The sequence below is a fragment of the Peromyscus californicus genome, unplaced genomic scaffold (assembly GCF_007827085.1).
Source record: "Peromyscus californicus insignis strain IS unplaced genomic scaffold, ASM782708v3 Scaffold_13__1_contigs__length_99412109, whole genome shotgun sequence".
Classification (NCBI taxonomy): domain Eukaryota; kingdom Metazoa; phylum Chordata; class Mammalia; order Rodentia; family Cricetidae; genus Peromyscus; species Peromyscus californicus.
In genome coordinates, this window is record NW_026294424.1 from 79,439,744 (window position 1) to 79,462,738 (window position 22,995).

Below are 22,995 nucleotides of genomic sequence, written 5' to 3' on the forward strand. Positions count from 1 at the left end.
AGATCCTCCCCACACCCCTACCCTTCTAACTCCAAGCTTTCTTTCTTTCTGTCTTCAGGAAACAAACGGCCAAATAAAACAGATAAACAAAAATAAAACAAAATCAACAAACATAAAAACAAAGGAAAAAAACACTAGAAACACACACACACACACACACACACACACACACACACACACACACACACACACACGGTGTCCCACACACCTACATGAACAAAACCCATAGAAACGTAAAATATACATAATGTATAAGCAAAAACCATAATATGCAAGCAAAAGACCAGTATGGTTTTTTAAAAAAAAAGTCTAAGCAAAGCAATATGAGTCAGAAAACAAAACTCTCCAAAAATCACAATTTAGTTCATTTTGTGTTGGCCATCTATTGCTGGGCATGAGGCCTGTTCTTAAGTGTGGTGTGTGCCCTTTGAGACTCTTCTGGAGAAAACTAATTTTTCCTCTGCAAGTGGTTATGAAATGGAGATGGCTTCTTCCACCCAGTGTGTTCTGCAGTGATTGAAATCAACTTAAGAGAGCTCTTCCTCAGTGCCCGATGGCGGTTAGCAACCCCAATCTGTTTTATCAAACTCTTGACTGAGTGACAATCAGAAACAAAATTACAAATCTGCACGAAGGTATGAAAACTTTTTTTCTTCTGAGTTTCTCACTAGCAATTGTTTTTATTTGTACTTGAATCTTGCCCACCTAGATGTTTGGTGGAGGAATTCTCATTCTCACTCTTGCTCTCTTGGACTCTAGCACTGATGCTGTTCTCTCTTGTTTTTTCTTTGTTTCTCTCTCCCCCCTCCTTCCATCCCTCTCTCCCCTCTCCATCTCTCTGTCTCTTTCTTCCCCCTCCTTCACTCCTTCTCCCCTTCTCCCTTTCTCTCTCCTCTATCTTCATTAGGGGGATTTATTGAATTCTAGATGAACATGTGATGATGTAAGGAATCCAGATTGATGTTGGTACTTTTAATTCAGTTTTATCAGTTTCTCTGAAGCCCTGATCGTGTACCCAAGTCACCATCACTTAAACCATTGTCTCAGTGACTTTTTCTATGAGTAGAGGTTTTTCTTATATTTCTTTCCTTCCCATCCCAGTGAATCCTCTGGACTACAAATCTGTCCACTGATATCAGTATTATCATCCCCTATGTGCTCCACACCTTCTGATGTGAGCTTCCACTCACTTCTACCCATCTCTTGCTTGGATCCTTAAATTCTGGCTGTCTCCTTCCACACTCTTGGCAACTGAGAAGTTGGTTGTGTGTTAGATCCTGCTCTGACTCAGCCTATAGGTTATAAAATTCTGTGCTCTTTCCACAGACGTTGCTCATTCTGTAATTTGTTGGCCTGTGGGCAAGGCTTTGAGGTATCCCATGCCACTAATAGTCTCATGGTTTTACTGTGTAGATTTACATCCTTGAAATTTTTGAGAGTCTCATGTCAAAAAAAAAAAAAAAGAAAAAAAGATTGTATAAGGAAAGAAACATACTCAGACCTTCATCAGAAAATGTACATTCCGTATGGGTTCTGGAAGACTGAGGGAGACACCACGAAGAACTGCAGGATATTGACAGTATAACCTAATCAAACTTTGCACCACTAAATAGACCTCCCACCTGTCACCCTATTTGTGCTTTGGTAGGTGTTACCAACTATGAATTACAGTAGTTGGTAATAAATACAAATATATACACCTTCACAGTTTTAACTATTCCCTCTTCTAATTCTGTAATTGAGTAAGTGCTACTTATTCTTTAGTTCTCTTTGAAGCATCATCTCTCTGATGCTTGGCCCAAAAATGTTTCCTTGAAGGGAAAGCTGCTTCTTTTTCATTACATTCTTAGAGCATCACAGTTCACTCTACTACACGGTTGCTGCCTTTAAATACGCGAAGACATGACTTTCCTGGTGTCCTACAAGTTCCTGGTTATTAAGACACTGAAATTTTGTGTTTGATAGCATCAAAGAAATCCTTCGCTTGTTTCAAGTTGTTTAATAAAAAACATTTAAAAGTATGTACTATGACGTTTACACGTTTGGAGATGTCAGTATGTCTGTGTCCTGCGCTAGAATAAAGAACACAGAGCATTTCTGGGCTGGGTGAAATGCCTTTGAGTTAGTGACTTCAGGTTTTTTCTCTCTGCAACCTACCCTGCAGGCATCGTACTTTCCTTCCAGATATCCGGCACAGAACATCCCACGCTTTATGTCGTTGCCATACACCTGCGGTTGTTTGCAGACGTCATTGCTTATGAGCTCTACTCGGGCTTCCCGGAGCTCATTTTGGGATTCCCCTTAAGAAAAAACAAAGCGGTCTCAGAATTTTCAACAAGTGTTCTTACATGGACTGAAGTGAGTGAGTTCTTTTCTAATCTTCTCCATCCTAAAATTGTTTATACGGACTATGGTTTGCTTGAACAGTCCTAGAGAAAAACAGTCTAACTAAAATCTGGCACATGCCTTTAACCCCCATATTTGAGAGGCAGAGGCACACATGTCTCTGCAAGTTTGAGCCTAGTGTGGTCTACACAGACATACAGTGCTACACAGTGAGACCCTGTCTCAAAACAAAAACAAAAAGCAAAACCTGGTGCATTTAATGATGGTTGCTGTATTACCAATTTGAATAAATACTTCTATAAGCAGGATGACCGTTTGCTTTCCTTTCCAGAAAATCCTTAAATTTTTACTTTTAACATACTACATTTATTTTTATTTTTATTTTATGTGTATAGACATTTTTGCATTCATGTATGTTTGTGCACCACACACTCCTTGCAATATCTGTGGAGTTCAGAAAAGTTGGATCCCCTGGAACTGGAGTTATATATGATTGTGAACCATCATGTGGGTGTTGGGAACCGAACCTGGGTCCTTTGGAAAAGCTGTCAGTGCTGTTAACTTCTTGAGCCCTCCAAACTTTTTTTTTAAAGAATGCATCTTATTTTTTTTAAAAGACAAACTTTGTGTTTATGGATTCCAGATTATTCCCACAAACGTTACATGTTTAGTTTGCATTGTTTCTTGGTATGATATAGTATTGTTTCTTGGCTTGATAAAGCACCGCTTAATATATATCTTTATCCAGCCCTGTGCATTTGCAAAGAGCTTTCATGTATATAATTGCATTACATGACAATTTAATGTCTTATAAACAAATTTGTTTTAGATAAAGTTAAGCATCCAAATCCTAAGCTAGGCCCGTATGACAGGCGGAAACAGAGGAAAATCAAGAGTATCACAAACGTTCTGGAACTGTTTTTCTCAATCATGGAGTAGATGGAAATCATGGCACTCTGGTTGGCAGAACTCCAGCACAGCGCCCAACATTCTTGTTATTTCTCTTTCTCTAAGCGTGGGTTGGACTCTGTGAATGTAATGGGAATCATTTCCATGATTAGGTTTAAGTTATATGGCAAAATGCTGGGAAATTTTTTATATAAAATAATATATTTAATCTGATTGACTTTGGCATAATCAAAGGGGAGATTATCCAAGGCAGACCTGGCCAAATCAGGTAAGGTTTAGAATTTCCTCGTGCTTGGACACATTTTCTTGAGGATGCTGAGGAGGCAGGCTGTAGAGCTGCAAGAAACAGAATTCTACCAACAATCAGACAGCTGGGAAGAGAATCCTGAGCCACAAGTGAGGCCACACCCAGACTGCAGTTCTAAAAGACTCAGAGAAGAAGACCCAATGACCATCAGAACTTCTGACCCAACAAAAATTAAATTAATAATATATGTATGTGTCTATGTATACATATGTATTCATGTATACATACTGTATTATCAATTTTAAAAATGTTAACTAGTTCTGGCAAGGGCTAGTGAATATGAAAACTGATCATTTCTAGGTGGTAGATAAGTTCATTGTTTTTAATAAAAAACTACTTGGTAAAATGTAATAAAATTATGAAAAGCTTAGCTCCAAAATTTATACCCCCAAATCCCTAACTATATCCCAACTACTTTAGGAACACCTACTGGCTTTTTAAAGACTATTGTTTTATATCAAAGAACTTCATTCATATTTATCCATTTTATCTACTTTTTTTGTCTTTATTATTCCTTCCTTCTGCTTGTTTAAGATTTGTTTCTCTCATCTTAGTTTGGCACTAAGTTTATAGAGAGCTTCTTTTCTGACGTAAGCACAGATATACTCTGTACAGTATTCAGGTTTAATTCAGTTCCAGATACTTTTAAGAGATTTGCCCCAAGATTCCTTTATCTAGGAGCATGTTCCTGAATTTCTAAGCACATAGACATTTTCCTGTTGTTTTCCAGTTTGAGTTCATATGGTCATAGAACATACAGTGTACAGTCTCAGTTATTTCATATTCACTAATGCTTGTTTTGCATAAATGGATATGGACTTCCTTGGAGAATAAGCCACGGGCCCTTGTGGTTAATGTGTGGCCTACTGTGTTAAAGACAGTGTTTTATAAATGTCTAATCTTATTGCTATTCACAATATATTCTGTCAGGTATGTATCTGTTCCAACCTCAAACTGTTGCCAGAACTGGATTTTTCTTGCATCAAGGGGAATTCATGGTGTGCCTTCTAGAATTATATCGCAGAGAGAGCCCATCAGATACAGTGCAACCATAGCGTGATATTGTGGTTGCTACCCTGCTGGAACTAAGAAACGATAGGTAATATCTTCTGCAGTCAGTTATATGACCATGGAGAAAGTAATGCATGTTCAGCATGTCTAAGATGGAACTGAGCAGAATGAACATCTGAGGTAAGTCTAGGGTTTACAAAGCCTGTTCCTAGTGATGCTTGTGTGCTTTCCCAGTTCCTTGGTGGAACATGAGATTAGAGGTTTATTCCTGGACATTTTTTTGTGTATCTAGAGTACAGGCTGCTTCGAATGGATGTTGCCATTTTATTTTTTCTTTCTTTTTTTTTTTTTCGAGACAGGGTTTCTCTGTGTAGCTTTGTGCCTGGCTCTGCCTCCTGAGTGCTGGAATTAAAGGCGTGCGCCGCCGCCGCCGCCACCACCACCACCCGGCAGATGTTGCCATTTTCAAAAGCCCATTTTGCATTTCCTCAAGTCAATAGTCAAACCTTCTAGAGATTGTTATATATGCCTGAGAAAGACTGAAAACATTCAGCAGCAGTCATTAAAAGTTAATAATAAAGTTGAATCAACTTAGAGAGGGTAAGCATGTTTTGAAAATTTATCTCCATACTGGTTTTGTTCTTAACCATCATTAAACTGGTTTCTTTAATACTAAAGTAAAATTAACTGCCCAGGCGCTAACCTGGGGAAAACAGGACTTAGAGGCACAAAGATTTAGAGGTCCAGGATTCAGCAACATCATTTAAACTCTGTACACTATCTACATCTAAGAGAGATATTGTTGTGGAATAATCTTTTTGTACACTGTGAAGATGTGTCTTTGCCAAAGCACCTTCTGATTGGCTTAATGAAGAGTTGAATGGTCAATAGCTAGGCAGGAAAAGAGGTTAGGCAAGACTTCTGAGGACAGAGAGGTCTCAGGAGAAAAAGTGGAGTCGTCAGCTCAGTGTGGAGAAAAGGAGGATGGACAAAATGAAGATGAGGTAATGAGCATGTGGAATAATGTAGATTAGAAAATATGAGTTAATTTAAGTTATAAGACCTAGTTAGAAACAAGTCTAAGCTATTGGCCAAGCTTTCATAGTTAATAATAAGTCTCCATATCATTACTGGGGAGCCAGCAGTCCCAAAGAAAAACACTTACTACAAATGATGCCCAGTGTGGGGCATGTATTCCCACATAAGACCTGAGAACGCTTAAAAAAAAATTCCAAACACATAAAAACAGAGCCAAACATGTCTTCCTAGTCCTGCAGTCTCTCATGTGGGCCATGGAACAGAGACACACTGCCTATGGGCTTGAGCTGCCAGTGTGCCATGAGCGAAGCTATGTGGTGGTTTAAGGTTTTGCTCATACAGACAAAAAAACAAAAAGTTACAGATAGGCAGTAATGCAGGTTCAGATGGAAAAAAAACCCTCTAAACAGGTAACAGTGTGTTTAACAATGTACGTAGGTTTAAGGGGAAAAAAAGGATATACACAGTCATAAAAACAAGCTTAAAAATAATAAAGTCTTTAAAGAGAGAAGTAAAGTAATTAAAAAAACAATAAGTCACATAAGGATGGGAAATATTATAACACAAGGACTTTGGAATTTGTATGCTACTTTGTTAATTTAAAATTTTTTGAATGCTGAAAAAGAGAGAACAATGGCTGCTGAGAGACATTGGATTGTGAAAGGGACTACAGAATTAAACCAGCCTATATACTTTAGAGATGTCTTGGCTTCAGAATGGAAGTTCAGAATGGAAAATGTGTTGCCGTGGAGGAGAGGTTGTGCTTTTGTTTCCATAGGAAATGAAAAGCTGTGGATTCCTTCCAGGTTAATAGGGATCAGATTTGACCAGGAGAGAACTCCTGAGTATCTTGGCTACAGACATAAAGGAATAAACCTAGAAAAACTATAAAACAAGGGACATATGTTCTACTTGCCCAAACATAAAACAAAAAAATCATCTTTGGCTGGCTTATGTACAATTCACAATCCACAATTGTGTTAATGCAGATATGTACATGACCTTTGAATGTTTATGTGTTTTCAGAGCAAAGGGATCAGATAACAATGAAAATAGGTGACCCAGGTGATCCAGCCTCTCAGAGTGCCTCTGTTGCAATTTCCTCAGAGATCTGCATCCAGAACAGCTTCAAATCTGCTGACTGAGATGGTCCAGCCTCACAAACTATTCTAGCCAGGACTTGACCATTATCCTAATTTTCTCAAGGTTCCCCAAAGATGCCAGAACCCCCAGACAACAGGAAACAGTCTAGAGAACACAACACCCACATTCCCAAGAGATGTGGTAGGTGATTTCTGGTCATTCGGTGGGTTATGAATGTTTGCTATTGTTTATGGGGGTTAGTTACAAATTGTTATTGGTCCTGTCAAGAAAAAAAAACTGAACAAAGGAGATTAGATTCAGGGATCTCTTTCTGAAGAGAAAAGGGAGGGATATAGTATAGAAATAATGGGGTAAAAGATTGAATTGTTGAGTCTACTTTTGAAAAGCACTAGTCTCAAATATTTTACATTGATATGGATTTTTGTATATTGATACAAATTTCAGGATATTTTTGTTGTATTGTATGTTTCTGTTTCTTATATAAGGTGTACCTATGTAGCTCATTTTAAAAAGTAATGTAAAGTTTTAGTCCTTAGAAACTATTTAGGATAATAAAGAAATACAGGTTAATAGTCACCTATAGCAATCAAACTTATTGTTGTGTTAGGTATGTTTTCAAGGTCATTTGAAGATATATTTCTAAATAGATAGGTTATCTCCAAACACTTCAAAGACCTACAGAATATGACATTTAAAATGTTTAAATAACAAGGCTTTTCATGACAGTGAGACACATCAGCCTCTGGCAACACCAGTTTACTTCAACAAAGGATGATAGGCATTGAAGAACCTCCATATGGAGTTTGCTTTCAATGTGGCAGAAGCTAGCCATTTGGGCAAGAGACTGATCTTGCTTCAGTGCTAACAATATGCTGTCCAAATTGGACAAGCAGGACACAAAAGAAGGCAACTGTCAAACTTTTCCAAGGGAAAGTATGACAGACAGTCCTTCAAAATTCTTACTTCATAGAAAAGTCTGTCAGGTATTCTAGGCCTGTAGGACAAAGATGAATGTCCCAACACTGACAATGAACCTTGGAGTGACTGTCCAGGCAGACAGATGCCTCTATCATTTCTATAGCTTTGGAAGTTGTTTTCTCTGCATTTCCTCTTTACTCAAGTAATATTTCATCCTTTTTTGGGTCACTGATGGGAATTGAAGACTAGATAGTTATAGTTTTATAGTTTTCCTTGTTACCAAATTCAGTAAAGAAGTTTTCATAAGAGATGTAAAGTTCATAAGGTTGAGAAACGAAAAAGCTTTTGCTTGTTTATCTAAAAAGATGTTTTAAGGTCTAAAAAGATACTTTTAGGATGGTAATACATGTTATGATAGAAACTGGTCTAAGTATAAAACTTTGAACTCACTAAGATAGGATAGATAATGGAATAGTTTCTCTAAATTTGCCAAATGAAAATGGACTAAACATTGTAAATGTATTTCTTACTTGTTAATTGTTCTTACTGTATATAGTTTTACTGTGTTAGAGTTAAAGCCTTTCTTTTTGTTCAGACAAAAAGGGGAAATGTGGAATAATCTTTTTGTACACTGTGAAGATGCATCTTTGCCAAAACTCCTTCTAATTGGTTTAATGAAAAGCTTAATGACCAATAGCTAGGCAGAAAAAGAGTTTAGGTGGGACTTCTGGGGACAGCCAGGTCTTGGGAGAAAAAGAAAGGTGGAGTTACTATCCATATGTAGAGGAAGGAGGATACCCAAAATGGAGATGAAGTAATGAGCACATGGAAGAATGTAGATTAAAAAATATAGGTTAATTTACAAGTTAAGTTACAAGAACTAGCTAGAAACTATATTAAAAAATATAGGTTAAGTTACAAGAGCCAGTTAGAAACAAGCCTAAGCTATTGGCCACGCTTTATAATTAGTAAGCCTCCATGTCATTATCGGGGAGCCCATGGTCCCAACGAAAAACACTTATTACAAGATTTCTCACACAGGACACCTGAACTTCAAGGGCCAAATTTGTTTTGTTTTTGTTTTGTGTTGGATTTCTGTCACTTATAGAACAAGAGCCCTAACTAACTAAAACGAGTTTGGGGAAAGGGCTGGCAACATAATACAGGTGATGAAATTACTCTGCGAAAGGGCTAAGCTGTCTGTTGGCTGTTCGGAGGTACTCACCAATAGTACTCACCAGTATAGTAAAGTGCTCCAAATCCTGTGATGAAGAAAGTTGAATTTGGGGGAAATGATGCAGAGGCTTCTGGCAAACAAATTCGGCGTACTTCATCTGAATAGGTGACTTTTGGAGAAAATTGCACAAGAGCAATATCATGGTCTCTTGCTGGGGGCCGATACCTCTTGTGCATAATAATTCTTCGGACATCTCTTTTCATTAAGGGAGGGTTTATTGTTGTTCCAAAGCTAAGAGTCCATTGACGTGGGTTTGCATTACTGGAAAAGATTAGCAGCATACATGAGCTGTACAGTTTCCACTAACTACATTATTTAGATTAGTTAACTATATGCTAGTTGAATTAACTAAATAGGTTAATTCAAGAGAAAATATTACTCTTGATAATACTTGGTTGCAATTATAGTTTCATTTAAAAGCCTCTTGCCCATGATTTAAGTATAAAATACGTACAAATAGCATATTGGAGGTGTAATTAATTATTGAGTTTCAGAAGTGTAAGGCATATACAATATTATTCACTTATTCCCTCAGCAAATACTTATTAATCATGTGTATGCCTAATGTTATTGAAGTGCTAGGAATAAAGAAGCACACAAGACATAAATTTTCAGTTCACACAAGTTTTATGTTTGAGGACAGAAAAGTATAAAAATAAATTAAAATGTTGATAAATAACACAAATTCTAAAGATTATTAATAAAATAAAATAGGATAATGCATAATGTACTAGTGGTGTGGGGTTACAGAAGGCTCCTTTTTGTTATTGTTATTTTAGTATAATACATTTAGGTTGATGGAGCCTTGTCAGCTATGAGACAATAAGGAAGAGAGATTTCCAGGGAAGCATCTGAGGGCCTTGGGCCAGGTGGGATTCAGTTTAAGACACCAGAGGAAGAATAGTGGAAGATGATGCTGAAGAGTTAGGTGGGTACTAGTGTCTTACTGGGAGAGAGAAAGTGCTTATGCTTTATTTAAGGGATACTGGGATTCTTTTGAAGTTTTAAAACTGGGAGTTATGCAGCCTTATTTACATATGTATGTCTTTTGACGCTAGAACATCCCTTTCAGACACTAGTCTTCCACATTCTGTGTTAACTCAATATTAGATTGAAATAATATGAAACATGCTATTTGGGATTTTTGTTTGTTTGGTTTGGTTTTCATTTGTTTGTTTGTTCTTTTTATAAATCTGTACTTTTGAGTACTTCTGTATTTACCTCTCAGGGAAAGGGCTTCCCCATCAGGGTTTATATGGAGAGAGGGTTGTGAGAATTATAGAAAGAAATCTCAAGCATCTAATCAAGTGCCTGTAGCACCACAGAGCTTAATAATTATGCTAGTTGTTGACACAAAAGCTCTGTCAACTCTTCATTGCCTCAGTGTGAGCCCTCCTGCAGAAGGAGGCATGCTCCACCACTTTAGAATCCCTTTGTTCATCTTGGCATCCCCTTCTTCTTTCAGCAGCTTTGCCTGCTGACAAGTTCTTTCTTGACTCCCTACGTCTTTCCCAAAGACATGACAGGACTTCAGATCAGTTAATACAGCCCTATTATCTGCATTAGAGATTTCTTGGAATAAGATTTCATCATGTAGGCCAATGTTTCTCAAATACGAATGTGCACACAAATGATTAGGGGCTTTCATTCAGACTCAGCACCTGAGTCTGAAGCTCTGGGATAGAGCTGAACCATTTTCATTTCTGACAAATTCCCCAGGGATGTGGGTGCTGCTGCTCGGTGGCCTGCCCATTGAGTGGCAAGGCAAACAGTTTACTGCCTGCCCCATGCCATCTGAGACTCTCTAAGAATATTCCATTTTGTCAAGTTCAGTTTAACTGTGTCACCTAGTTCAGAATTTACTCTCCCAGGTAAGATCTGACCAGCTCAGGTCTCACATGTTATATATCCTGATTTTTAAAGATTTAAGGTGAATCATAGTCAAACTTTGGTGACTGATTCGATGACAGCACTATAAATTTGACCTGAGAGCAACAGTTACCCACTTCCTGCCTCCTTGAAGATTTCAGCTTCAGTTTATCAGCACCACCACGAGACTGACCAAGGGCTTGATGGAAACAGGCGCTAATGTTAAATGAGGAGTATTATTTAACAAAGAGCTGGATTTATTAGTACATGTGTTGTGTTACAGTAACTTCTGCCTTCTTGTAATTTCTTCAGTTAAAACTTTAAAGACTAGCCGGGCGGTGGTGGCGCACGCCTTTAATCCCAGCTCTCGGGAGGCAGAGCCAGGTGGATCTCTGTGAGTTGGAGGCCAGCCTGGGCTACCAAGTGAGTTCCAGGAAAGGCGCAAAGCTACACAGAGAAACCCTGTCTCGAAAAACCAAAAAAAAAAAAAAAAAAAAAAAAAAAAAAAAAAAAAAACTTTAAAGACTTAATTCATGAATACTGGAATATTGTTCAGCACTTCTTTATTCCAACCCAACTTTAAGTATGCAAACTTATGTAAGTAGGACATTATTGTAGAAAAGGATCAGAAAGATTTTTCTTTTTTTTTTTACTTCATATTTGAGACCTCAACTAGTACTCAGCATATGGAAATACTCACGGTTTTCAGCAAAATGGGGACTTACGTTCTAAAACAGTGTGCTGCAGTGACAACCCACATGTTACCAATCAAGGTGCCCCCACACTGATGGATGTTGCTGCGCTGAAGAGAAACTTGCCAAGGCCAGGCACCCCTAGCTGCAGGGTTTCCAGATACTATTCTGTTGGCAATTAATGGGATAGCTCGTTTGCCACAATCTGAAAAAGAAGAAACCATTTACAAGAAACGTCTGCCTGGTTGTTGACGCAGAGGATCCTATAGAATACTGCAACGCAGACATCTGATTTGTCACTTTTTAAACCTGATCACTATTCATTTTTTTGTTTTTTTCCTTTTGTACTGACACATTGCTTAGTCCAATCATTGTATATGTGAATATATATTGTTTACTAAACTATAAAAGGTTGACAGCATCAGCCCCATGGACTCACATTCGCCAGTTATCTAGTTATTCTAGGAGCCCCCACCAAGGTTATTGTTTTTGCAGTTGTAGGTAATCCAACAGTGTTGTGTTGTTACCATGGAGTCCTCATCAGAAGGACAACTCCCTTTAGCCAGATAAACAGTGGTCTGTTTGGTGGAGACACGTTTGATGTCTACCTTTCTAGAGTGACTACATACTAAAGTGTGCAAGGATTAATGCATCACAACTAGTCATTCATTCTTTAGGATGGAGGTTTCCATGTTTCCATATAAACATCACATCCACCATGGACAAGAATAAACACGCACCCCATGGCATCAGAGGCTGCTTTGGTACGTGGGGTTGCTGTGCAGACAAAGAAAATGTAGTAGGTTGAGTCTTGCTCCAACAAATAATTATAAGAAAAGAGAACTCATTTACTTATGTTGATTGTCCTCCAAACATGGCTGCTTTGGAAATCTCTAGCATGCTGCCATTACTCTCATTTGAACAGCCATTTTCGTCATCTGAAGGTCTAGAGCGTCTCCCGCATCGTTTCCTTGTTCCAGTCTTGCCCTTCTACAATCTGTTTTCTTCACTGGACATCGAATGGCCTTCCAGAAATGTGTGAGCCCGTGGTTGCCCTCCAAATAGAGTAAACATCTTGCCAGTGATTCTGGCCACCGATGACTATTAATCACATCTCTTTCCCACACACTCAGGTCCCAAGTCTATATTATAGCCAAGAAGACATTTTTCATTTGTAGGAAATGATGCCTTCACGTTCCTAGTCTTCTTATGATTCATGGCCTCTCTTCTCTATCATTTCAGGGATTATTTCTTCATGCAACAAGACCAGGTGAGCTAACTCTGATAGACTCTTAAAGAGTTGTATATTTTCTTAAACCATTTGTCCCACTATATTAATAATTTTCAATTAATTTCTTTTACTTTGGAATTATGTTTTGAAGAAGATCATGTCTCAGCCACAGTGGTATGACCAGCTCTTGGCACACTTTTTGACACTGTATTAATAGGTGTTAAAAGGTAAATGAATAATGGTAACTAATAAAACTGTAAAATAATGAAAAGAGATAAATGAATAAATAAGTAAAAATAGTGCAGGTGATTGCAACACACAGAAGCAAGAGCATGGATCGCTGCTCAAATCCTTCACCACATCTCTAAAATCTTTCAAAATTCATGCCACACTGAGTTGAAATGAACTGATAAAGTCACTGCCAGGTATGAAGATAATGCTAGTATATTTTCAGTAGTCAGTCTCAGATAATGAATTCATTTCTTCCCCTTGTATATCCTTATATCATTTTAATTTCAGCAAGAAGAAGGTCTCAAACATTTTTAAAAAAATAGAAAAGTAAGCCCACTCATTTAAAAACCAGAAATATGCTTTTTAAAAAACTTTCTTAGTCTTAGAATTAGAAAAATACATATCCCTCTGTTGCCCAACTGTTATTCTTTCAGATGAAAATGTGAGCGTAGATGAGAAATTATGAGCTAATATCTGAAGATATGATTGCTGACATGGAAATGGAACTTGTTTATATAATCTAACTAGACTTATACATTTGGAAAGTTATTTTCCCTGATGATGAACACATTGTTCAAAGCCAAATAGAAGAAGAGTGATGACTTGATGTTCTCCAGATTCATTGCAATAATCAGGAGCTACCAGAGGCCACTGACCATGGATGGATTCTAGATAGGTGATCACACAGGACACTGGCTCTCTCATATACATTTGATATAAAAGGTATTTAATTAGTTGGATAATTTCTTACTCATTGTGTCAGACAAAAATAGTGGATGAATAAATTCTACAAATAGTTTCCACTAATGCAGAATTGTGGTTTTCAAAGAGTCCCGGGTAAATCCTCTTGGATTTCACTTTAGGATGAGAAGAGGCAATAAGTAGATAGGCCCCCTAGGCATAACACTCTGTCTCAACCAAAACATGTCTACTTTTGTTTCTTTTGTTTACTTAAGATTTCAGATAAGCCTGTTTTTCTCAAAGAGTTTAGGATGAAAAGACTTTGAAAAATTCCAAAATAAATTGTGTTTAAAGTACTTCTCAGACATGTTCCTAACTAATTAAATGCTGTGTCTTAAAAAAAAAATTATAAGTTGGACACAGTAGTGCATGCCTGTAATCCCAACACTCTGGAGGCAAAGACAGGAAAATCCCTAGATGGACCCTTTCTCAAAAGACAAGTAAAAATGAAAAATAAGACTATAGTGCACCATTATATAATATAAGCTGAATATTGTGAAAGTTCAACTTTAAGGTTAAATTGTGCCACTATCCAACAGTTAGAAATCTGAAAAAGGAAACAAATTCTTATGCCTATATGAAATAGCATGTTGTATATAATAAATACGTACAATTTTTGCTTATACACTGTAGTTCAGGAAGGTGGGAAATATGATGGTGGAAAGTTGCATTAAACTGTGATTTTTTTTTTTTTTTTTTTTTAGTTAGAGTGGCTCACTAAACAAGAGAGTAATAAATTACAGGGCCATGTGTCTCAGAATTAGTCTCTGCATCCTGTTTCCCTTTGAGGAAAATAAGAATGTGTCATTCTGCCAACTCCTTATAAGTCCCATGCGAGTAGCTGGTGACAACGACCTCTGCGAAGCAGGAGCCTTAGAAAGAATGAGTTGAGAATCATCCTTGAAGCCATCCGCCAGACGCAGTGAAGACGCAGTTGCTTAAGTGCTTAGGCTACAGAAGCAACTCAGTTTTCTATTTCATGTCGTTTATAAGTTCAGCTGAAACCCAAACAAAACATAAAGAAGAAGGAATTTAATTCGCCCGTAGCGATACGTTGAAATGGTGTCACGAATGGAAGGCCTAAGTGAACCTTCATGTTCCTCTTTCTTTCAGCTGATCCTCCCTAGCTCTGCTACCGTAACAGGACTTATCTGACTGCTGTCACTCAAGGATTAAAGACTTCACTGTGCAATGCTTCCTCTCCCGTCCTCTGAAGTTGCTTGTCTTTATCTCCCTTGGAATTCTGGGGAAAGGTGGCCATGTGCTGTCTACCCTTTTCTCCAGTGAAAGGAGGCTCTTTGCGTACTGATAACTGGAGAAGCAGTTATTCTCTAGAAAAGGCACAAAACCGACAGTAATTCCAAAAGTCCTCCTCAGTAACTTGTCTTTAAGTTTACAGAACACGGACTACCCTGTGATGCAGTGTATAGGCCGTTGGCGTACCAGAAGAGCAGATTATCCTGAGTTTGTAAACCCTCTGCGGCCCACCTTCTGTACAACTCCCTAGATTAGTTGGGTGCTTGCACCTACAAAAAAATAAATAAATAAGATGATGTTGTTTTAAGACGGCCTGTGGTAGTTTGAATAAGAATGGCACTCCATAGACTCGTGTATTTGAGTGCCAGGTCCCCAGTTAATGGAACTGTCTGGGAAGGATGGGGAGGTGTGGCTTTTGTAGAAGAGGTGTGTCATTGGGGGCAGGCTTTGAGCTTCCAAAAGGCATGTACCATTCCCAGTTATCTCTCTCCCTGCCTCACGGTTGTGAGCTCTCAGCTACTGCTTCAGTGTCGTGCCTGCCTGTCTGCTGCTATGTTTTGTCATGGACAAAGTAATGTGACAAGTGACTATGACAGAGCCTCTGTTTTCTTGGTTTGGTTAAATTTTTGAATAATTTTTTTCCTTACTCTGACAACTTATCATTGAGCTGTTGGTGTTTTTTAGTAGGAAACAAGGTACCTAGGCTCACAGTCACACAGTAGAATTCTTCTATTAGACCTTCATCAATGCAGTATTAGGAAAATGCAAATTATCCATCTCTAGAAAGACTCCAGGGTGAGCACTAAAGTATCATAGTTGGAAATAGTATTTTTCTCCTCTGGCTTTGCTTTTGATTTTGAAAGAATGTTGTCCCATGACTCTGACTTGCCTGAAACTCACTATATAGACTGGTCTGGTTTTAAAGTTATAGCAATTCTCCTGCCTCGGCCTCTTGAATGTTGGGATCACAAGTATGCACTTCCATACCTGCCACTGTAATTGGAATTCTAAGAATATGTATTTTTAAGGAGACTATTATGTCAGAGGTTGTCTGTTAATTTCTACTTGAAAAATTCCAATTTTTATAAAGTATTTTTCATTCCAAGTATAGGCATAAAATATTTTTACTTAATTCAAAGAGACCATCCCCAACACACTTTGGAGGTAAGAAAAATCTAGTAGTACTTGTGTTTTGCAGACGACAACCACTGTGATGGGACGTGGGGCACACTTCCCTGACAGAGGCAGAGAACTGGTTTACAACAGTGAAAGCCTTAGGAATAGGAAGAAGTTGATTTCAGCTTTGATTCCACAACATTGAATCCACTGAAGGACTCAAATGGCACAGTTCTTTATCAAAATAAAACACAGACTCTTGATAAAATATGGAAGAATCTTGAGCTAAAAGGTTATTTCTAGATATAACTAAGACTGTCACTTTCTCATTTTTTGATAGCTCCCAAATGAAGTGTTTTCTGGGAAAATATTTTTTTGAGAATTTTGTACAATGTGCTTTGATCATATTGACTCCTCCCCACCTCTTTCCCTTATCTATGACCCTTTTCCTACCCACCCAACCTTGTAGCCTTGTATTCCCTTCCTTCACCTGTCATCCATTTTTGTCGCCCATAGATTCCTGGATGTGTGGCCTTCTACAAGAATGAGACCAATTTGCCAGAAGCAACACTCTTAGAGAAAACTGACCTTTTATTTCCCATCAGTAATCAGCTTGTTTTTACCTAGATTAAAAAAAAAAATGTCTTCACAGCAAGTGAGGAGAAGAATCAGGAATCAGGAAGTCACTCACACCTGAAAACCCAAGTTCGGGTTCAGAGCGCTAGCAGTCAGGTAAAAACCTGGATGTGGTAGTAGTGGGTTCCTGTAATCTTAGTCCTGGGGAAGTATACACAGGAGGATCCCTCCAACTCACTGCCAAGTCAATCTCGGCAAATCACTGTACTCCAAATTTAGTAAGAGATCTTGTCTCCAAAAGCAAGGTGGAAAAAGACGAAAAAAACAGTGACATTGAACTCCAGCTTTCTCATGCTCACACATAGGCACGCATGTGACACACATAAACACACACACACACACACACACACACACACACACACACACACACACCTGCCCTAAGGACCATGCATCTGAGCTCTGCTGTCTCTGTGGACCTTTCCTAGCTGCTCATAAGCACTGTTCATTTGGAAATTTTCAAACCTTTAAAGTTCTAGCTCTTTCTCCTGACAGTCATTTTCAACCGTGTCTGAAGCAATAGTTTCCAGGTGCCATATTATGTTTCCTATTTCCCTATATATTTTCTCATAGTTTTGTGTTGTCAAGAAGAAGAAGAAGCATTATCATTTCACTTTTACTGGTTAAAAAAAATGCGCACGCAGGTATGGGTAATTACTTGTGCACTGCAGTAACAAAAAGACTTTAGAATTAGGTGACCCTCAAATATTGTTCTCCACAAGAACATCCTCTTCTTAAATATGGTACAAGTATTAAAGTACATGAAGCACAAGCTGAGCCCATACGAAACAGAAAGACCTGGTGGCCAGGGACCACTCTATGCTCCATCTCTTGTTTCCGATGGTGCAGGCAGGCTTTTGAGTTCCTGAAATATTAACTAACTATTGGAATTGCATATTGCCTGTCATGTAGCTTCTCAGAATAGCCATTGTTTCACAACTGCAACACCTAAGGAAAATGGATCGAACATTTGGCAGGTTCTTTCCTCCCAGCTGGGAGGGGCCTGTAGCTTTATTGTCTTAGTAACTGACTTCATGTCATATGAGCAAGCATCTGTTGATCCATTGTTTTGGGTTCTCATTTCCTAATGAAGTTTCCCCTTAAAGAGTCAGCTTGACCCTTGCAAGGGCAGGGCACCCTGTTTTGTTTCTAATACCAATCGTTTGTTCTTACTCTCTTAAATCTGGTTCCAATGGAGTTTATGGGATAAATCTGTACCTGTCTGCTGGAAGTAGATATTGTGTTAGCACATAGTGTGCAAGGGTAAGCATATTCCTGGCCTCCTGGCCTCCTCAGAGTCTCAAATATGCTAATACAAGGATTAACTTCCAGGAGACAAAGATCATAGAGTTTCAACTTTTGTTTAAGCATGGAACCCCTTTCTTGTAATGCCCCAAAATAAATTAGGCATCTAGATATAACTCTTGGCTCCTTTTAATTATTATGTTGCTTAAATTTTTTTACACCAATGTAGTAGAATTTCCCCTACTTTACTAGTACATACAAATTAAATTAGATATTGCATATAAGGTGTAGAGTTGGACCTTGAAAAAGAAAGACTCTTCAATTCAGAGAGGTGAGGATGGTGTAATGAGTTAACAGTGAAGAGAAAAGAGAAAAATAGAGCAATATATAAATGGTTACAGTGACTTCTTATTCCTGATGATTTTTAAGGTATTATTTATCAAGTGGTTCCAGTGACTCTAAAAGCAGTTTACCTTTTTCTAAGTGCTCCTAGGAAGACAAATAATAAAAACTTCACAATATCATCAAATACAGAAACTAACTATATTTTTAAAGGATACAGATGATTTTGTGTTTTTAGAAGGTCCCAAACAGAAATCACTTATTGCTTAACCTTTTAACTTGCTTAATCATGGAGGCAGTTCCTGCCTTGGATTAACCCTGCTTGTGGTAAAAACATCTTTACCGAGAGACAAGCACCAATCAATGACTTCCAGGAAAACTACTTGATGACTAACATTAGACATGCTTTCATCAGAGAATAATAAAAATTTGAAAGGTCTCACCATTAGGTTGAATTTTTCCCATATGATTTCTTAGTATTGTTTGGAATGGGAATGACAGGAGAGTTTATGGCTATATAAAGCATTTGTATCATGTGGGAATCAACCTACTTACCATTTACTTGAACTAATGAGACACCAGCTGGCAAGGCTCTCGGGTTCCTTATCTTATGGTTTAAGATGCTGTGGTTCTTTTCTCCCATGGTCCTTTGCCCAGTAGAGGAGGACTGGAGCACCATAACAATGTCTGCTTTGGCATCATCTTCTTCTGGACTAGGAAACACAAGAGTAAGGTTTACATTCAAAGGCTCCACCTGGTATCATCATCTTACCGTCTTTCCTTCGACTTCCTGACCTATGCTTCAGCTGCTGAGAATGTCAAGGGCCAGGTAATCCACTCACATTCCCACTCCTTTACATGCAACTTTGTGACTTAAATGTGTTTCTCATGTTCCCTCTTCTAGTTTTTTTTTGTTTTGTTTTTTGTTTTTACATTTTGTTTTGATTGCTCACCGCTCCCATTAACTTGAAGACAAGTTACTGTACTGAGGTAAGACTCAGACACAAAACATCAAAAAGTCATCAGAAAAATAAAAGGTTTTAGTATTCTCAGGCTTTTGTGCTCAGTGTAGTTCTTATCCCTCAGAACTACAGTTGGTCAAAATGTAGAGAATAAGTGGCCAAATCTGAGGTGCCTGTTCCCAAATGGGAAACAACCCTAATCCCCAAAGCTCAGGGAGTATCATGGAAGGGGTGATGGAAGATCATAAGATCCAGGGCCCAGGGGGTCAGGTATAAAACACTGTCTTCTGGTCATGGCAGGTGTATACTCTGTCTCATCAGGAATGGCTGACTGCGTAAGTCCTGTACAAGACCGTACCAGTCGTAATTCCAGTATCGGTGGGGGAAGGGCTCATAAGACTGAGTTACAGTTGAGGAGCTACAGGCAGGCAACAGCTGCTAAGGGAGGAAGAGTTAGATTTTTTTTTCAGGGATGAGTTTCTTTATGGGTTGCCTGTGTGCCACGCTGGGGGTCAACCCTATTTTTACGTGCATATGGGGAATGATAATTGAATGTGTGTGTGTGTGTGTGTGTGTGTGTGTGTGTGTGTGTGTGTGTGTGTATTATATCCACATACACACATGTAATAACAATAGAAAAAGAAGACTTGAACTTGGAAGGGAAATGTCGGGGGCACACAGAAGGAATTGTAGGGTGGGGAGGATAAACTGATGTGATCAAAATGCACTGTATTCATAACAGCTTCTTAAAAATAAAATAAAAACATGAAAACCTCTGAGGGCTGAAATAAACCTCATATACTCTTGGGGAATGAATCACGTATCTGATATCTGAATCACCTCTACAGCATCAGTGAGAAGTGGCTCACCAACCTCGGGGTAGTGATTAAGTTGTGGAAAATTAGCTTTACTAAAGAGAGTGTTCCTTGTTCAGCTCTATTTTGAGAGTTATTTATATAGAACTTCAATGTCTCCTTCAGTTTTTGCATTATACAAAGCTTAAAGTCACCCAGTTTCGATATTTAAAACATCCATTTCCCCTTCCACATAAAACAATTGAAGACAGTGGCATGTGATCTCTGGGTCTCTTCCAGTTGATCACACCCACTTCCTTGAACTGTTTCATAGAAACAGAGTTAAGTCCCAACAACTGTGCAAATGAATTTTCGTATGCACTTACGATGGGGATAACAAACAATTAAAGATGTTCTTTTTTGGAGCGGGGGAGGAGAGTAAGAATTGAAGTTTTGTTTGAAACTCTCAGTGTGTATAATTTTATGTGCAATTAATTTGACTTAAATGTTCAAACACAAAGCTAGAAATTTCTTTCAATACTGTCTCATCTTTGTATTTATATATGGCAAAATATACCTGTGTGGTTTATTAAAGAGTTGGAAATGATGCCTACTGATCTTCCATTTCCCCTATTTTTATACCACAGAGCCACAAGCTCTAAAAAAAAAAAAAAACAAGAAAACAAACAAACAAACAAAAACATGAATCTAGTCTACTTGAATCTTTTGGCTAACAAGAAAATGAGAAAACTGTATAAATTCTGAGACACAGTATGTTTCACATTCGACTTTTGCTCTAGTATAGAAAAGTATAAGTAATGAGAATTTTATGTTATTATTGGCAAATGGGGACCCAAATATTTTTCCATTTTAAATAAGAGGAAATGAAACAGGTTACTGAGTAGATTTCCACAAAAATAACACATTCAACACTGGCAACAAACCCGAAGGAGCTTCTCAAACTATGGTGATGTTACTAAAATGCTGCGAAAATTAGAAGTGAAGACAGAGGGTATAAAACGTAGAACATTCCAGCACTTATATGCTTTTTGTCTCCTAAATTACCCAAGCATGTCATGATAACCTCATGGAGGGGCTGGAGAGATGACCCGGTGGTTAAGAGCACTTGCTTCTCTTGCGGAAGACCTGAGTTCAGTTTCCAGCACCCACATGGCGGCTCACCACCACCCGTTTTTCTCTTCTGGTCTCCAAGAGCACAGGACAGGAGTGATAAACGTATGTACAGACAGAGAAAATAAAACTAAATCTTTAAAAACTCCCTGTGGAAGTCATGAGTTGTCAGAAGTAAAGATCTTCAGAATGTGGCCAGTCATGTGTTGGCCTGTTGGTAAGAAAACTGATTAGCATTCACCCCTTCCAATAAATTCAGCTAAATATTTTAGTTGCTTTTGTCAAGCTCTTTCAGTATACGTTTATTGCACAAAGTAGTGGGTTTCATCATTACAGTTTTGTTTGAGTATCTTCTTTTTTTCTCTTTGAGATGAGTCACACAAACTCCTGGCTTTGTACCCGTCCTGCTGTGTGATTTTTAAAATAACAAAGTTTAAACCACTGAGTAATTTCAGCAACTGATATGAGTCCTCCGTCCCCACCCAAACAAAAGGGAGCATCTATTACAACACAATCATCTTTCGGTTTGGGCATGTCGCCTGTCACTAGGCCTTTGTTACAGGTAAAACCTCTGATCCTACTTTGTAGTAAAAGTTGCCTTCTTGATGTTTTTGAAGCGCCATATCTGCCAGAAGTACGGGACTTGGTGCATGCAAAGACATGGCCTGGGTTTACCTACGGCTGTGGATTAAGGTGGATTCCAGGTCTCACAGTCAGCGGGTAGGGTTTGAGGGCCAGTGCTATCAGCTGTAACCATCTCTTGGGGAACATTCAGTACATCACCCACCTCAGTGTCTCAGTTTTCAGAATGGGTTTAGCCCTGTATCTTGAGACTACTGTAGCAACAATGTTTTTGAAGAGCCCCAGCAAAGGGTCTAGAGACACAAATTATGTGGGGGACCCTGTGCCCTTTGCTCTTTCTCCCTCGGGGCTAGCAACTACACCCTTGCCCACATATACATACGTTAGTCTGGCTATGTGGTTTTTGACGTGGTGCTTCTTCAAGGCTGAATCTATAAATATTTCATCTACCTGTCATTGCAAAAAAGAAAAACAGTATGTTAGTAGGATAGTTTATAATGAGACTATATCCCAGATTAAATGTTAAAGACATAGAATTTTTACAAAAGCAATATGATTATTTAAGTTAGTGATTTTTTTCAGTAATTCAGTAATTTATTCCTCTAAAAAATTATGTAAATGGACATAACTCTTACTCACCAGGTGAATGTGAATGACACTTAAAGAGAAGGCCTTTTGTCCAAGTCTTTCGGTGCTTTGTACCAGCACTGTACTGTAGCTTTGAAATTAACATTACATATTCTTGTATTATTACCAATTATTTGTTATACATGAAAGAATCTCACTGCAAAATGCTTTAGGGAAGGGGGAGGGGAAAGAAATTCAGAATGTCCCTAAAACGTACAGCTTCTACATTTAAAAGGAGGGGGGGTGGAGATCCTGAAATATACATACAGGCATGCTGAATGATCCCACCCTGGTACCACCCCTTCTGTCCCTTCAAACTATAGTAAGAGTTTTTATTTATGCAGAATTTCAGAAATTAAAAACAAAATAGCTTCTCAGTTTGTAGTAAATCTGGGGGTTGTACATTTCAGATTAATTCTGTAAAAGATTCACAAGTAAAATAATTCATGTTTAAGAGAAATATCATACAGACTTTTTCACACAGAAGCACATAATAAGAATATAAAAGCATATTGCCATTCATTTGTGGTGTGTTTAGTAGGTAGTGACTTGCTCTGTAGATTTTTGGTTGTGAAGTGTAGGAAGTTCTGGGGATTATGGAGAAACAGATTTTTAAATTCACTGTGGACTCTAAGGCTAACCAGAAAGGAAGATAGTAAGATAATGTTGAAA

The 22,995-nt window shown here is 38.2% G+C and overlaps 1 protein-coding gene across 1 annotated transcript in view; it reads right to left on the reverse strand.

Moving 5' to 3' along the window:
• Positions 1-22,995, reverse strand: part of Tmprss11a (transmembrane serine protease 11A) — a 45,105-nt gene that overhangs the window by 736 nt on the left and 21,374 nt on the right. The window contains exons 4-8 of the mRNA XM_052735820.1: positions 22,079-22,146; positions 18,783-18,940; positions 11,465-11,636; positions 8,872-9,131; positions 2,158-2,300 (exon numbers count right to left, since the gene is read on the reverse strand). Coding sequence (XP_052591780.1) covers positions 2,158-2,300; positions 8,872-9,131; positions 11,465-11,636; positions 18,783-18,940; positions 22,079-22,146 — 801 coding nt within the window. The remainder of the gene's footprint in view (positions 1-2,157; positions 2,301-8,871; positions 9,132-11,464; positions 11,637-18,782; positions 18,941-22,078; positions 22,147-22,995) is intronic.